This window comes from Pezoporus occidentalis, unplaced genomic scaffold (assembly GCF_034315485.1).
Source record: "Pezoporus occidentalis ecotype Australia unplaced genomic scaffold, CSIRO_AGI_Poc_V1 ctg21, whole genome shotgun sequence".
Taxonomy (NCBI): Eukaryota; Metazoa; Chordata; class Aves; order Psittaciformes; family Psittacidae; genus Pezoporus; species Pezoporus occidentalis.
Window position 1 is genome coordinate 8,118,681 of NW_026913964.1, and position 17,968 is coordinate 8,136,648.

The 17,968-nt window shown below is 38.6% G+C and overlaps 1 protein-coding gene and 2 long non-coding RNA genes across 5 annotated transcripts in view; 2 read left to right on the forward strand and 1 right to left on the reverse strand.

Annotated features, from left to right (window-relative positions):
- The window catches only part of NOVA1 (NOVA alternative splicing regulator 1), a 147,825-nt gene extending 142,428 nt beyond the window's left edge, over positions 1–5,397 (reverse strand). The window contains exons 1-2 of one of the 3 annotated variants that reach the window (XM_062619362.1): positions 4,669–5,396; positions 2,686–2,829 (exon numbers count right to left, since the gene is read on the reverse strand). In XM_062619362.1, the coding sequence (XP_062475346.1) occupies positions 2,686–2,829; positions 4,669–4,804 (280 nt within the window). In that variant the 5' untranslated portion in view covers positions 4,805–5,396. Of the gene's footprint in view, positions 1–2,685; positions 2,830–4,668 lie in introns of all 3 variants that reach the window. The other 2 variants (XM_062619361.1, XM_062619363.1) reach the window with 2 other exon arrangements.
- Positions 5,398–5,407: 10 nt separating this feature from the next.
- On the forward strand, positions 5,408–6,417 carry LOC134164016 (uncharacterized). The gene is made up of 2 exons (XR_009964959.1): positions 5,408–5,633; positions 5,968–6,417. It is a non-coding gene; the product is annotated as an uncharacterized LOC134164016 (long non-coding RNA).
- A 6,996-nt stretch (positions 6,418–13,413) lies between these two features.
- On the forward strand, positions 13,414–16,962 carry LOC134164017 (uncharacterized). Its single transcript, XR_009964960.1, has 2 exons — positions 13,414–13,665; positions 16,077–16,962. It is a non-coding gene; the product is annotated as an uncharacterized LOC134164017 (long non-coding RNA).
- Positions 16,963–17,968: the final 1,006 nt, after the last annotated feature.

Below are 17,968 nucleotides of genomic sequence, written 5' to 3' on the forward strand. Positions count from 1 at the left end.
CTGGTAACCTGAAAAAGAATAAATTATGTAAACAAAAAGTAAGACTGTACTGGTCAGTAATGTACTTATATACACTGTAGATACTGCTTCCTTTTTTGTAAACTAAGATGTTTAGTGCAAAGCTTTTTTTTCCTTCTATTTCTTGTAATTAGAGCTGTCATATACTTCTTCAGTAATTAAGTCACCTTTTGATGCACAAAAATAATTCCAACAGAAATCAGTCTGTATACTGAAGTCCTATATCACAGAGGAGGAAAAAAAAAGAAAAAGAAAAAAAAAAAGAACACTATTAGATCACAGAACTATTCACAACTTATGTATTACAACCAACTTCCGCCCTTCCAAACAGGAACTTACTCGGACTTTTCAGAAAGAAAAGTTTCACAGAAGCTTCAGCAGGGGAACATTCCATAGCAAAATGTACTTTAAATACACTTACAAACACCAGAGGTACAGACTAAGTAACCTCCTAATAGGAAAACAGAGTAACTGCTTAAGAAACTTTGTAAGAAAAATAAACCATGTCTTTATATTAGCTATTTCACAAGGTCTGTATTACCTAATGCCATAAAAGCATGAGAGCCTGGAAGAAACCCAAAAGCCATCAGCTCAGGGAATGCCAGGACCTCCAAAAATTCCTGGGGCTGGTGGTCAAACATAAATAGACTAACAAGAGCTAGCCACACTGTAATCCATTTCCCATCCCTGTTCCACACTTAAGCAGGTATCACTCGCCAGCTTCCTTAAAACACTCATTTTCTGTATGATGCAACGTGGCTGCAAATTCAAAGCACTGTATGAAGTCGAACTTCATTTGCACCTGTTACAGTGAAACTGCTTGAGCCTCTCTGCCTTATTTATATTACTAGTGATTTTAAGGGAGCATGGGTTTGTCACATTTTTACTCATGTCATTCTAGCTTGCCAATTTTTATTTTTCAAAGATTTGTCTGCTACTACTGCTGTATCTTTACAATTTACTACACAAAAAAATATGTAATTCTAATTTAATCAGAAAACAGAACTCTGCTAGCGCACTGAACAAAAGATCTAATCTTTGCAGCATCCTTTCCAAGTGAGTGTAAATAAACTGTAGTAAAATGAAAAGGCTTGTAATTTGGTATTTGGAATATTCTTCATAAACACCAATATTCTGTAACATCCTTGCATATCTGATACCACCTCATGTATAATGCAGAAAATCTATTTCATTTTCATCTACTGACAGTGAATTTAATTTACTATTGTGGCTCTTTACCCAGATTATGCTATTAATTCTGCAATCAGGCTCTTTTGAATGCTTTTATTTTTTCTAAGACTTTTTACAATTCCACATTGATCTTTTTTTCCTACCCTAACATACCTTTCAAAATAAAGGATCATTTTTTCTAACTTCTAAAAGAAAAAAAAATTCCAAACCTCAAAGGCAACAAGCATCAGTTCATTAGCTGTATCTTTTAACAGGTAAAATCTACATACATCACTTTAACATCTGACATTTAAGTATTACAAACTACATGCATTAAGGATACATACAACATGTGCATTAAAGTTTCTACATCAACAATCATCACTGTAAATAGACCACAATCTCTCCATTAATAAAAAACTATCCACTTCTGCCTGACACTGAAGTTAGAGGATGGGAAAGCTAAATGCTCCAGTGTTTGTGTTGTTTACATCCATACCCAACTGCCTCTACTGTTCTGTAGAATTCAGGTATCTTGTTAAACTAGATCAAATGCAAAGCTGGTCTTATTTTTCCAAGAGAAAAAAGTCTGTTGCAGCTAGCCAACTCGAACCTAAATCACCAGTTATTCTTCAAAATAACAAAATCAAAACACCGAAAAGTGTTAGCTATGTTATTATTTTGTACCAGTTTTTAAAAAGTCCTCTAGAACAAAGTTCAATTACAGAATGCTAATTTGTTCATCTTTAGGGAAAAATTTATTCGATTGCAGAAGCTCAAATCTTGTATATCATTATATGATTCCCTCTTCAGAAATCTTATAAAAGAGAAATGATAAATAATGCATTTATTATTGTTATATGCAAACATTAAAATACTTTTCTCGCACATTAGTACAGTTGATAAAGTACTCATTTCATTATTCATCCAATGTATTTCACTTCTATAGTAGTTTTCTTCCACCATCATGATAAACAAAAAGAATATTTAGAGAACGGCACTTCTCCTCTTTACTTCAATCCGGAACCAGTGAACAAAGCAGTGAAGCAGAAAGAAGGTACATAATGGATTTAAAGTAAATGGCCCATTCTTTAAGAAGCGGCCTCTCATTTTTACTGATTCTAGCTTAATTGTCATTACAATGTCTGGAAACTTCAAACGAACAATTATTTTTTACGCCAGCTGTCAAGTTGGTTCATTAAACCTAGATTTTTTTTTTAAGCTAAAAAACAAATCAGTGAATGCTAATGAAAATATTCTTTTGCAGAAACATTGTAAACATATTTAAACTTTTTTTCAAAGTAGTTAGTGTCCAGCCCATTCCATAAACCAAGACAGAACATTTATATTCACTGTTGCACTCTGTAACATACTTTTCTGAGAATATAATGCTTCCAGCTGCACTGGTAGCATAGTCGTCACTATATGAAACACAATGACACATACATACATCCCCTGGGATTCATAAAGAAAGAATTGGCTAATTTTTGCACCTACCTGGATAAAAATCTTTGGATTTAGACAGCTTGATGGTGGCCCCAGTCTCTTTCTGCAACTGAACAATTGTCTGTCCTCCCTTCCCAATTATAGATCCAGCAGCATAACTAGGTATGAGGACCTTTAGAAAATACTGGCCATCCTCTGAAAAATTGAGATATGCATGGTTAATATGGCTTACAAACTTTGATTTTTCCTCCCCAGCCCCACAAACAAACAAAATGTAAATGCACACATTCGAAGACATAACATCTAACCAGTTGTGTTATTCTACAAGACAGGTTTAGACTATAATATTTTAAAATATGTACATATATTCAGAGCAACATAAAGAATCCACATAGATTCCTTAGTTTTGTAAAAGAGTAAGATCAAAAATATATTTCAAAGGTGTTGTTTTTTTTTTCCCCAATGGCAACAACAGCATGAAATTATCAGACCCCTTTAAAAAAAAAAATAAAGCCTTGCACGAAAATGCGACTAGTGACAACTACAACCTTGCTTGAAAATACTGCAAAAGAAATGCCAAACGAAAAAGGAATTAATTGTAAATTCTGATGGGCTATTTGTTTGCCATTAGCAAACACATAAGAATAGCAATTAGCTATTGCCTGCATTCTTCTTAAGTAAGCAAAACAACTACTCTGCTACCAAATAACCCACCCAAAATGTGGTGTTTTATTCCAAGCATTTCAGACACTGCCAAGAAAACAACTCAACATGGTGCAGATGGAATCACTTGCCTAAGTAATCCTTATGTATTCCTTTAGTACTTCTTAAGTGACAATGATCTCTTTTAAGCTCATTAATTAAAAGACATTAAGAAGAATTTTTCCCAACTGATCAAAAGCCTAAGTCACTTATTTTAAATATACTTAAAAGGTGACGAGATAGACAATGCCAGTCCTCTACCCACCACTAGCGTTAAAGCTCACAATCGGAAGAGGAAAAAAATACACAGAATGAATGGATGGGGGGGGGAGAAGGTTTCCCCGTCTGATTCGGCAACCGCACAATTGTCTGTGCCCTCACCTCACTTCTAAATCCAGCTACACTTAAGTCTAAGGACCTTCTGTAACCGGCTCGGAAAAGTGCAAGTCAATTAGGATACGCTGGTTCCCCAGACTTGTGCTCTCCCCAGGAATTAAGGCAACGTCCTATTGGCATGGATGTAAAGATACTTATCATGAAACCTGTTTCACAAAGTTGCTGCTTTTTTTCCCCTAGGCAGAAGGAACGATCTCAGTTCACCTTACGTCTCTCAACAGAGACTACAAGCGTCTCTAGAAGTGCCTGTGTGCTACAGCCGTGCCCACCCGTATGAACATCGCCGGCTGAACCACGCAGTCAGACCGCTGCCCTTAATATTGGGCAAATAAATTCACCTCCGCCTCGGTGCATTGTTATGACGACTCCAGCGCAAACGGACAGCGGAGGTGCTGGTCCCGTTATAACTCATATCCTCCAGGAAAGGCAGGATGTTAACTAGCGCGTTCCCGCAGCCGAGCGGCGACACCACCCCCCCCCCCCCCCCCCAGCCAGCCCTCGCCCCCAGCACAGCGAACACACGCCGCGTACGCGCTGACAATAGAAGCGAGGCCAAGGAGGAGGAAAACGCACGGCAAGGCTGAGACTCAACTTGCGACCCAGAGGATGTGAAAGGAGGGTAGTGCGTTTGCAGTCTCCTTCCAGCTACCATTTATTTTCACCCATCGTTAGCCGGGCAAGGGAGATAACCGGGCTGCAGAAGCCCCTTGTGCTCCCTCCTAGTCTCCGTAGGGTCACGGTTGTGCAGCCCCAGCGTGGATATTAAATAAAAAGACTGGTAGATGCTGAAAACCGACGCCATTTTGATGAATGATAACATTAGAGAAATGGGAATGTTTGGGGGGGAGGGAAGGGGCAAGACAAGACAGGCAGGTAGAGAAGCAGAGAGGTGGGTGTGTTGGGCGGGGGGGGGGAGGTGACAGAGAATATACCCACCGCCTGTGTTGGTCCTCTTGGTGCTGCCGGCTTCGGGGGGGGCTTCAAGCGGTCTTTTCCGGGAGTCCGGGGGGTCCAGGTCTATGGGAACCCCGGTGTGGGTCCCGTTCTGCTGGATGGGAGCTGCCGCCATCATGTTTGCTGCTGCTCGGAGGAGAATTGTCTCTTCCCTTCTGTGGTGAGGGGGGGGGGGGGGGGGCAGGGAGGGAAGGGGGGAGGAGGAGGAGGAGGGAGGAGGAGGAAGGGGGAGGAGGAAGAGGGGAGGGGGCTAGTCCCGTTCTCTTGTCCTTTTCGAAAACGTAGAGCTAGCTCTGGATTGTCGAGGATGCTGCGCGCCTTGTTTATCTGGCACCCGGGGGGAGGGAAGGGAAAGGAGGGAGGGAAGCGAGCAGGACTGGGCTGGAGGAGCAGCTGCAGTGCAGTGTCAGGAGAAGATGAGGAGAAGGGAGACAGGGGAACGAGAGGGAAGAGGGAAGGAGGGGAAAGAGTGAAAAGAGACAGAGGGAGGAGAGGATAGAGTGAGTGGGAGAGGGAAGGAGGGGAGAGAGTGAGTGGGAGAGGTGGAGAGGGGAGAGAGAACGAGTGAGACTGAGGCGGCAGGGAGGGAGAGAGGGAGGGAGAGAGGGAGGGAGGGGGAGAAGGAGGGAGGGAGGGAGGGAGCGAGCGGTGTCAGTGGTGGGCGAGGGAGTGAGTGGGAGATGATTCACGCTGTCCCCGAGCCCTGCTCCGTCCCCGCCTGCCGCCGCCGTTCCCGGGCTCTCGTGCCCTCCCTCAGTGACAGGCTCGTGCGCACGGGGGTGGGGAGCAGAGCAGAGGGGGGATCTCTGCCCGTGAAGCGCCGCTATTATTGCGCTCCAGCAGCACCGCCGGGCGCACGGGCGGCTGCCTGGCTGTGCTCACTGACCGTGCCTGGGCGGGGGGCTACCGCCCCCGACTACACCGCAGAAACCCGAGAGACAGGAGAGGTTAGAGCCGTAAGAGGGACTGCAAACACTGGGGGCAGACGACGGAAAGCAGACAAGGCTGAGGCAAGGCCGGGATAAAAAAGAAGGGCGGGGTTTCCTGCGAAGACAGGCAGCAGATCTTGCCAATTGGAACAAAAGAGAGCTAGGTCGGGATTGAAACGTATGGCCAATCGCGGGTCGCGACTGGAAGAGCCGTTGACGGGGGAGGCGGGGGTATCTTAACTTCTCCGGCGGGGGGCGGTGGCGGGGAGGGTGTGTGTGGAGGTTGGCTGCCGCCGCGGGAGGGTCCCCGCAGTGATGCGGCGTCACCAGGGTTACACGCTGCTCCTCGTAGGTCTGCAGCTGCGCGGGAGGACGGCAGAGATCCCCCGAGGAGGTGGTGGAGCGGTGGGGGCATGTCGTCCCTGGGGCTGGCTGCGCCACCTCAGCGCCGGCCCGGACGGGGTCCTTCAGCGGGCGATGGGCTGCGGGCGGGGTACGGCGCGGTCGCGCCGGGAGTCTCTTGTCTCGCCAGACTGCATCGCGCAGGCTTGTAGCGAAAATAATAAAGATCTTATTTTTACAGCGTGACAGCCGGGCTAGCAGGAGCTACGTGACACAGGGCGGCGTTTCTGATGTAAAGATTTCGTAGAAAAATTCAAAGACGTTTCACTGCGACGAAGGTTATTACTGCTTATAAATCCCAAATTATTCCGGTTGAAGCTTAATACATTGTAAGGTGCAGGGGGGTGGGTGTAGGAGGGCTCGAGGGGATTGTCTGCCTGCTATAAAAGCATCTGCACTCTACTGTTTGCTGATTGATTGACTCATTGCCTTTGAAAACAATTCTCAAACTGATAGAACTGTAAAGGTTAGTACTCGAGCATCAGTTCTGTACAAAATTTAGAAAAGTGTGTGGCATCCGATCATGCTCTGTGCTGGATTCATCTTGACATGCATATGTGTGGAATGGCTGCTGGCTTCCTTTTACTATGCAAGCTTAAAACCTTACAGTTTTATGGATGAAATCCAGTTTTCATTCTAAGCTCCCTGGGAGACAGCCTTAGTTTGAGTAATCACTTACCATTAATACTGCCCAAACAATTTTTAGTACTTAAAATACAAAATTAATATATAATATATAGTACAGCACATCACCTCTACTTATGAATTATAAGCCAGATGCGTAATGCATTATAGGATGTTAAAATGTGGACACTTTTAACATCTAAGCAGGCTCTTGCCCGAAAGCATTCACAAATTAAGAATCAGTCCAGCACTGTATACAGGAAACTTTCAATGACTTCCTTGGGAATCATGTCCCAGGAATTCGGTATCTAGCCTCCTCACAGGCAGATGAAATAGATGTGGCAGATTCGGAAGCAATTTGTTAGCATATATGGCCAGAAAAATGATTGTGTAAAAATGGAAATTTCTTACTCATCATATACCCTTTGTATCTAAGATACTCTGACTCATAATTGCTTAGTTTACTGGCTGAAATGAAATTTCTGTTACCTTGCAGTTGCTGACACAATTGTGGTACAGTGAGCTGGGGACTGGTTCTAGCTCTTCCATTTTCCATTTTCTTTAGTAAGTTCCAGTTGAAGAGTTTTAATTAGTATTTGAACAAGAAAGAGCACAGCATGACTTGAAAATCTCAGGTCCAGTTTGTAGGATCATCAGTCCTGAAAGGATTCTTTTTATTTGTAAACTAAGAAGATGACTTACAGAAAATTTTGAAGACAAAAAAAAAAAAACAACCCACAATGTTTGAATGAAGCCATCTTGAGTCAATTTCCGCAGTGGAACTGGATAAATTATAACACTGCTCCCTTTATCTCACTGAATATGTCCCATTCATCTGTAGTAACATTGAATCAAACAATTCTCTGTTTTTAAGACCACATCTGTTTTACTGTGCCCCCTGCACCAATTTTAATTATGTGGCAGATCTGATTTGATTCAGCACCTGCAAGTTTTCCCTTTGGGAGCTCCAGTTAGCTTACGAAACATTTACTTGATTGCATTCTTTAAACAACAGTATTGTTTTATCCTAACAATAGGAATATTAAAGTGTAGAGTCAAAAAGGGTTTTAGTGTGATAAGTGGCGTGTGTGTTGTTTGCGTATCTATCTAGTTTAGAGGAAAAAGTGTTAATTCTGAAACCTGATTTCCTCAGACTCAGCAGATGTCTGTCCTGCGTTTGTCTGGTTTTTACTAACAGCAGTTTCACAAGTGCCTCCCCTTGTCTCTCCAGAATGCCTTTTGTTTAATAATTTCCCAATGTGTTATCTCCCAGTCCCACCAATACAATCTTTTTCAACTTTTCTGGTACTTGTAAGTAGGTTTTTAATAGTTTGATAGGCAGGATCATCTTGAAAGAGGTTAGCTAAATCTGTATAACTACCCTCTTATCTAATTTCCTAATGGTAGTTCTATTTAACTACACAAATAGCTGCCTATAATAAACATCTCAACAATTATTGATTTAATATTAATAAAAGTATTAATTATTACAGACATAGGTCAGGAGATGCTTATTTGTCCTGATTTCACTGCTTGGAACGGTGATAATAGAGCTCCAGGGGGCATATCGCATAAAGTGCAGCCCTCTAGTGGTAGAGGTCACGGGGAGTTTAAAGCAAGCTGTGGTTTTGTCAGGGGTGGGGGGCTATGAAATAGCTTTCAGCAAAATGCCACTGAGCTGCGGTATATTAGCTGCCTGCATTGTTCATGGTCTGAAGCACAAAGGAAGATAGCTGTGAAGACCTCTAATGCAGCCTTGCTCCTCCCTCTGTGTCGTGATTTCTGTGGACAAAGGACTAATGGAAAAATAAAGTCTGTATCAGCAGAGTTTTCCTCTTTTTCCAAATCAGTATTCTGTTGCTCAGCTTTTCTTTTTCAGCCATCTCTAGCTGCTGAAAACATTTCTGTTTCTTTCAGTGATGTCCTACCAGTTAATGTACTCTATAACTTCAGTAAGAGTTAGTTCAGTGATGGTATGGAATACAAATTCAATTTGTCAGCCTTATTTCTAAAAATGCTCTTGGCTGGTGGAGGTATGGATGGTAGTGGTCAAACTAATCTCTCCCACAGACATGAGAGCTGTGTTTAAAAATGAGAAGGATTAGGAAGAGGCATAAACAAAAGCAACTAGGTACATATTTTATCAAATAGAAATCTGAAGAATATCTGAGGTAAAGGTCTATTAAACGTCACTTAATCTGATAAAATCCACTTTGTGGAACAAGACTCAACTTTCTGTTTCTTGTAGAGGTGATGGATATTTCTCCTATGGCTAACAAAATTAACACTTTTTTTCCCATTGTGGGAAGTATGACAGAGCCCAACAATTACTAGATGAAAACCAATACCTCTTAAACATCCTGCCTAGGTAAAGGAAAACAGATAGGGTCTTTGTCCAAAGTGATGCCACTGCTTTGGCAGTTTTTCATTACTGAGCAATTGCTCTGATTCCTGATAAACTTTGGCTCCACTAAAATTACAGTTAGTCATAAATTCCTGTTAGGGTGGTGAGGCACTGGAATAGGTTGCCCAGGGAGATTGTGAATGCTCCATCCCTGGCAGTGTTCAAGACCAGGTTGGCCGAGGCCTTGGGTGATATGATTTAGCGTAAGGTGTCCCTGCCCACGGCAGGGGGTTTGGAACTAGATGATCTTAAGGTCCTTTCCAACCCTAACAATTCTATGATTCTATGAATTTAGAAGTTTCTATCAAGTGTTTAGCTTGCACCTTCTGTTTACAAAAATATTTTCCTCCAATAATCATTTATTGGTGAAGGTATTGTTATAATTTATTAAATTATCCAATTGTTGCTTATTTAAAATACTACAAAAGTTGTTCTCCAGAAAAAAAAAACAGTTTCAGTGGAACTTCTCCAAGATTGCATCAACATTCATCTTAGCAAAGGCTTTTTTTTTTTTTTTTACTTTTATTTAGGAATACAGAACTGAATTGTTCCCAGTTCTTCATTCCTGAATCTATAGACCAGATTTATAAGCAGTTCTTGTGTTCTTTGTATCTTGGGTTTACCTGAGGATCTATCCAAATCTTAGAGTAAAAGATTTGCCAAGGCAGCCTCTGGACAAGATCATTTTTAATCCCTTCTGAGGAACTGACTATGTGGATCAGGATCCATAAAACTCCAGTAGCTGGACACTTACTCCCAAAAGGGATCTCCATGGTGATCTTTCTATACAGTAATTTAAAGACCTTTTATTTCTGAGAATTAAAGATATTGAAGACTTGATTTCAATTGCCTTCCAATAATAATAGTATTATTATATAGGGGTCTTGGGGAGGGGGGTGGGGGGGGTGTCCCTGTTGGTTTTTTGTTTGTTTTCTTGTTTGTTTTTTTTTTTTTTTTTAATATAGGAAAATAGATAATTCAGGGATTAAAACTGGTCCAACTAGGAGTAATTCCATCGTAATGAAACAACGATGTAACATTGTATGTGAGAAAATAGCTGGATCACCTTGTGTAGCTTGTGTTAGTTTACAGTATTACTGATTGTGTACCTCTCAGCACTGTCTTATAAAGGAACATCAGTGAAGCATCTTTTCTACAAACTGAATTCAGCCAGCTATCACTCCAGATGCCTCACAGTGTGTTCCTCTAACACTGGTGAACAAGGTATTTTTCAAGGAATCGTCATACCTGTTTCCAATCTTTGTTATTATAATTGCTCTAGCAGTATCACAATTTTATGTCTTATTTTGCCACCCACCACTGTCTCATTTATCTGAAATTTTGGCACTTTAGGATAAATGAAATGTAAAAAAAAGAGACATTAAGAGCAAAATTACTTTCTTTCATTCTGTTGTCAAGTCTGGTCCCCTTCCTGTGATCCAAGACACCTGGAAAAATGCAACACCTGTTAAGTGGTCATAAAGACATTTCTATTACAGCTCAGTCATGCTCTCTAAGAGTTTAATACCATTAAAGTTATTCTCATAAGTTAAAACTAGTTAAAACAGGTCCTACTTTTAAAAAGCACTTACAGTATAGATTTTATTCAGGATTTTTGAAGCCTGGAAGTTTGCTACAATTGAGCTGACAAATGAGAGTTATTTCAGTGGAGAAGATCAGAAATCTTGGTGGAAAAAGAATGGAAAGAGTGCAAGTAAACATGCTTCACATGGGACAAAGGAAAAATAGGAATGAGACAGTAAAGGCAAAGGTACTGATTTTTCTGTGGTAACCAAGATTTATATTAAATTACATAGCAAAATTTGAGTTGCTCTGATCATTTTGCTCACTGCCAAAATGTATACTACTTGAGATCATTAAAGAAAAAATATCCTAGTAAAATTATAGTAGTAAACTCTCCTACTTATAACCACTAATAAACCCCCTTTTCTCCAGTATAATTTGTAATCAGTTTTCCAAATAATAAGCTATTCCAGCAAAAGCAATTTTTAGAAGTATAATACTATTGTAATGGTAGGATTTTTGCCAACGGAAAGGTAATGTAAGTCATATCTCTAATATTATTTCAATAGTAATAGTTCCTAGTAGAAATCTAGAGATCTTTAAAAAAACTTTTTAAAGTTTACTGTATAGAAATGTATATGCCAGTAGATTACAAATTAATTTTCAGCACAGTGAAATTTTAGGCAGTAGTTATTACCTTTAAGAATACTAAATTACACTGGGAACTTCAACTGATTCTTCCTTAGAGTTTAGCAAATGCCACAGAGTTTGTTCTTGAAGAAATTATTTTATTTCACAAACAAGAATTAATTATTCCAGTGCTTTGTGTTTTTACCCACTTGAAATCAATTGCAACAAAATACCCCTGAACTGGAAAGTCTCCTGGTGTGGGAGAGTAAACATATAAAACTCACTGTCAGGATAAAGCAGCCAGCATGATTTGGAACGTATCCCCAGTTTGCCATGAAAACGTGTATCTGTGTGTTAGCTGCACACAAAGGCTATCTGCCTCCAGAAAAAGCATAGGGATTAGACGTAATGCTGCCTATTTGAGACAAAGGGTATTCCTTCGCGCAGTGAGGTTAAAACAGACAGCTCCTCAGTAGTACAAGTCAATCTAAATTATTTATTTACCATTTTGGACCATAAGGAAGTGGTGGCAGATTATTAATTACGTTTGGGATTTATTCATCTTATTTTCTTTCAGTGAAAGCAGCACTGGAAAGATGAAAAAGTGAAACCACTTTTCCTTTAATCACTTATAGAATCACGTTTTTGTTTTAACGCTAGTTGCAAAATATAGCTGATTTTGATTTACATATCATTAAGACTTATACTGTGAAGTTGCTATGTACATTTATAAGTGGGTGCATGACTTTAAATTAAACCAAAGTGAATGGAACAGCTCATATGCTCAAAATAAAGCATATAGTTATCTGCCTTACTAAACTAACGCTTCATTTGTTTTTCACTTCAATGCGAGAGATCTGTCTTGCTTCCTTATTGCAGACTTAGGCCACCAAATCTTATCCAAGCAAAGAGTAAATCGATGGGAATCTTTCTACTGCACCCCTGATCACCTTTCTGAATCTGTACACTTTTCAGAGAAGTTACAAATTGCTTTAAGTGTTTCATGGACTTATATTGCATTTGGAAACTTCTTTCTTTTTTCTTTTTTTTTGCCCCAAAACCTTCAGATAGAGGTCCATGGACCTGCTAGATTAAAACAGTTCTATTGACGTGCAGCACAGAAAGCCAACCATGTGCTGAGCTGCTTTAAAGGGAGTGTGCCCAGCAGGTTGAGGGAGGTGATTCTTCCCCTCTACTCTGCTCTTGTGAGCACCCTTCTGCAGTACTGTGTCCAGCTCTGGGGCCCCCAACACAAGAGGGACATGGGCCTGCTCAAGCAAGTCCAGAGGAGGGCCACAAAGATGCTCAGAGGGTTGGAGCACCTCTCCTATGGAGAGAGGTTGAAAGAGTTGGGCTTGTTCAACCTGGAGGAGATATGGCTTGAGGGAGATCTTAGAGCTGTCTTCCCATACCTAAAAGGGGTTACAAGAAATCTGGAAAATGACTTTTTCAAAGGGCCGGTGGTGATAGGACAAGGGGGAGTGGTTTAAAGTTTTTGATTTATATTAGATATCAGGAAGAAATTCTTTGCTATGAGAGTGGTGAGACACTGGAACAGGCTGCCCAGAGAAGTTGTGAATGCCACATCCCTGGAAGCGGTCAAGGCCAGGCTGGACAGGGCTTTGGGCAACTTGGTCTAGTGGAAGGTGTCCCAGCCCATGGTAGGGTCCCTTCTCTAAGGGACCTCTGAGGATCCCTTACATCTCTAAGGAACAGACCTCTAAGGTCCCTTGCAACCCAAACTGTTCTATGATTCTGTGACTCCAAGGGGTTTATACAAGTGAAAACTAGTGGAGAGAGGAAGGACACTATATAAAATATATTAACATAAACTTCCAAGCATTCAAGCATTAAGAGAGATTTTCTTCTAGTGACAGGCAATTTGAGTTTTTTATAGAAATATTTGGGGATATGTAATAGCATATATGTAAAGTATTTAGGAATATATAACATTATTTCTAATAAATTATACATGAACAAAATAAAGGCTGGTTTATAATTTAAAATTTGGCAGTTACAAAAGTGAAAACTACATACTTTGCAGTAGTTAAATATCACAAATTGAGGTGAAAATCTTTACATAGCTATTTTTATATTGATAGTAAACATGCATAAATATGGTGTTATAGAAAGTGATGCATTTTATATATTAAAAAAGCCTGATTATGTTTCCTAAATTTTCTGTGAAGTATTTTGTTTGTAAGTAGGAGTCAAGTAGGAAGGCTCCTACTGCAAAACTTCTAAAGATTTGTATTCTCCTTATTTTCATTTGGAGTTTAAGCTGTTTGCACTATGAAAGAAAAATTTGTATGTTGAAACAGTAAAAATAAAAATACTGCAGGACTGAGTCATTGCAGCTGAGATGAATGCCCATAAAAAAGTACAAATCACAAAAAAAACTCAGAAACAGGGTCATTGTGTGTATCATCAGCAATGCTTACAGATTCATCATGGCTCACAACAAAGGTATTTACAAGTGGACCTCCTGTGTCTGTTGCACGCTGTCATTGCTTTGGATTGACTGCTGTTAGATCCCTGTAATCCCAAGCCCCAGGATCTTGTCCTACATGTTTACCCCACTTGGTATGCCTGTTCGTAAGTATTTAAAATGGAAATGAACTCTAATCTTTGTATATGTTCATAATAAAGGGATTTAATGCCTTAAACACTATATTTAACATGCTTTTTAAAAAAAAATTAAAGTTTATAAAAAGCTGCATTTAGTCTCATAACTTATATTTGCCAGTTTAACCATTTAAGTTTAGTTAATTCCCTGCATTTCTTAATAAGGTGTCATGGCAGTGATATTGTGGAACATATTCATGGATCAGGAGATGCATAGAGTAACAACAGCCACTGGACAAAAATGGCATGTTTATAATAGAAAGTCTTGGCAACTTTCATATCTGTTATGTACTCATAATAGAAAAATTAGAAGAAAATTTCATATTTTACAAGACTGATGTGACAGATACAGAAATAATATGTGATGGCCATTCATTTGTAAGGTTATGTTGTCATGTAGACATTATGTAGGTAAAATTTGTCCAGTTATGAAAAAGTTCATTAAAACTGTCATATCCTTTCCCACCTTAGAGCTCATTGTTGCCAACAGGTTAAAAATAATGTACTGAAACTAAAATTCTATCTTTTCCCTCTTTGCCTTTCTGCCTTGTTATTATACAGTATCTGAAATAAACCACATTAAGGCGCTCTACCTAAACAAAGGCAACAACAGTGGGAAATTTCTGCACTGGTGAAAGAGAGAGCATATGGAGACTGACTATTTTAGCTAATAAAATGTCTAAAGCTTGATGGAGGAAATGGCTCCTGGATAATGCACTTCTAAATAGAATTAGAATATATTCACCTCGTCTGGATTTAATGAGTTGGACAGCATTTATTTTCTCCAAATAATGAGGCATATTCAGTTCTGTTGAAATTCAACAGCCAAAAAAAAAAAAAATCCTATAAATTGTGTAAAGCAAATACTAGGATAGAGCATAGCGTGATTTACCTTTTTGCTGACTTGATTATGAATAAAACTTTAACATATACGTATGTACTGAAAAAACACTGAATACTCAGACTTCGAAACTTGTCATCAAGTTGGTGTAATATTACTATATTTTTTCCATTCTATACATTGAAATATGTATTAATCACAAGTCTATTTCTGGAGATATCTCTACATTGATAGAGGCCTGTGGATATAGCTAATTACAAGCAATCTATTCAGCTGTTATCCCCAGAGCTGAAAAGCTGCAAGAGTTAATTGTAAAATGCATTTAATTAGCATAACAAAAGTAGTGTAGAACACTGGCAATATAAAATTGTTTCTTGCTTCATTTGAGAGTGGTGAAAAAAAAATCACCTATTTAGTTGAGTTCTAATTCTCACCCTAATAAGAGATGTCATATTTGCAGTTCCTTAACCCAGAACAAATCTTGTGGTAAGTAGGATCTTTGTGAAAATCACTGATATTTTCATATTGTGATTGGTATTAATAAATATTTATACAACATTAACTGAGATTGGCTTTTCCTCTAGAAAGGTTGGTGAGATGTAAGGTAGTAGTGATTTATCAACTACCAAGAAAATTACAGATGCAGCTAATGTGGTCAGTTAAGTCTTATTTCTTTCAAGAGTAACAAACTCTCATGGGAGGATTACAGAAACAGGATCACAGAATCATAGAATACCTCAAGTTCAAAGGGAACCCATAAGGATCATTGAGTCCAATGTTTTTTCTTAGTATTCTAATGGAACAGCTAACTCCATCTGCACAGAATCTTATTTCTGGAATAATTGCATCGACTTGAGTAGGCTGTGGTTAAGCAAATTGAACTTCCAGTTATGGAAATGTGTTTTAAATGTAAAAAACTTACAATTTTAGTCTAGTAAAAGTAGTTTCAATGCAATCCACTCTATGTTATCAATTTAAGGATGTTTTACTCCTGAAACCAAAGGTGATGTGATGAATATGCCAGCTAACCCTGCCTATCAATAACAAAACCACTTTTAATATCTGTCAGAAATTCAGATAACAGAGTGGTAAGTTAAGAATGTACTACACATAAGAAAAAGCTCACAAAAAGTGTTATTTTTTTAATAGAGCATTATAGTTCCAATCTAACACCATGCACAATCAGTAAAGATAAATTTTTAAAGCAAACCATGCAGGAGTTAAAATTCTTAAAGCAAAAATATCTTGGCTTAGGTGCATATTTTTCATTTTAAAGTAAATATGTTAACCAAAATGGGACTATAATAAGATGTACTTTCAAAATTTAGCCAATTGTACATGGTGATAGAGTTGCATTTCTTTACTAAGTAGTCTGAATTTACCCCCAACTATTTTGTTGTGTTTTTTTAAGATTTTACCATTTTATGAAGGTGCAGCACCTTGTACAACTTTTAACAGTTAAAGAAAACATACGTAAGATGTTGATGAGAGAAGGTGAATATGTTAAAGCTTTATTCAATTGTTAGTATCTAACTGTACTATTGATAATGTAGGCAGTAATCACATGTAGTCCAGCCAAATTGAAATATACTATTTAATATCATTTTTTGCAGATATTCATAGCACTGAAGTGCTGCAAAAAGAGTATCTTCTTCTTTTCACGTGCTTTTCCACAATTTTCTATTCATAAAAATTCCAAAGACACTCTATTCAAAATTGAGTATTATGTACAGCAATAAATGTCTGCAAAACATTTTGGTGTCTGTGCTCCCATTTCTACAACAACAAACATTATTGTTAATCATGGTAATCTGAAACGTCACTGTTCTTTAAATGCTTGTTCCTTGAGCAGATTTCTTAGATGAAAATAACTTTGCCAACATGTGAAAAATATTGATACCTCCAGCTTTTGTGTATGTCAAGTCTGACTGAAAATATTGTGTTAATTATCTTTTGGACTGCATGGGTAAATTATTCATTATTATATTGTTATACTGTGGAGTATATGGGTTGCATTATCTCCAAAGATTATGCATTACTTAAAAATGTTTGAAAGCCATTACAATCGTCACATTAATGAAAGAAAACAGTCAGCTTTCCAAGAACATTTTATTTATTTAGAGCCTCTAAGATTTCCCAAGAGAATATGTCATATAATCAAACAAAAATGCTTGGCATAATAGATTCTGCAGCACTGCATTACATTCTGTGGAAAGTCATTTATGAAAAAATGAACTAAGCCCATGTTATTCAATGTTATCTAGATATCTTAATAAAACATACGGCGACAGCAGACATTGGTCATGGAAGTTTGAGCTGTATTTTATTGTGATTGTTTTCACTGTTCAATTTGAGGAAATGAAAATACTACGTAAATCTGGCCATCTGAGAGCGAAGTTAAAAACTGTAATTACAGGAATTAAAAAAACATTTCACCTTTATATAGAATATGGTGAACTGTGAAGTTATATTAAAAATCTTTAAGGTTTGAATTGCATTTAAAAGTTCAAAACCTTTAAAATAGATCATCTGCTAAAATATAGGTAGGTATAGGTATGTACATGTATGTGTTTTTATACCTGCATACACACAAATAAAACATATGCACATGACGTACCCATATCATACATTGTGTGTGTATGTATATATACATTTATGCATGTATTCATACATAAAATCATACAGCAGTTTTGAGCCCTCTAGTGGTAAGAAATTTGTCAGTAAGAAACCATTATCTTCCTAAGCATATGCAGTTAAAGACAAGTTCTAAGCTGTACAACACTTATACTTTCATACAGGTTCAGGATGGCTCCCTGCACTTGCTGTGGTTCTACAGATACAAGTGTTCATAACAACACAGATCCACAAATTAATTTATTGTTTCCAGCATGGTAACTTTTCTGCCTTTTCTTTGTTGAAAATACAGCTCTTCTGTATTCTTTTGACACATTGATGATAAATTATGATATTTCCTTGAAAAGAAAGAACCCTCTGACATGAATACTGTCAAATAAACATGAAATGTTTTCAAACACAGCATCCTCATTCTAAGCCTCACATTTTATACTTCCATGAGTAAGTACTACAGGGGGAGGAGAAGAAAAACCTGCATTTAAGACTGGGAGAAGATTCGTCATATGTAATAACCTCAGCCATCAAAGAGCTAGGTTTCTAGACTAAGCTGGTTGCTTACATTGACTCTGATGTCACTGGAGGTAAAGAAGACCAAATGAGTTGCTTTCTAAAGGTGCCTGTGAGAGAGCTGTAAGATAGGTGCAAGTTTCTTTCCATTTCTCAAGGAGA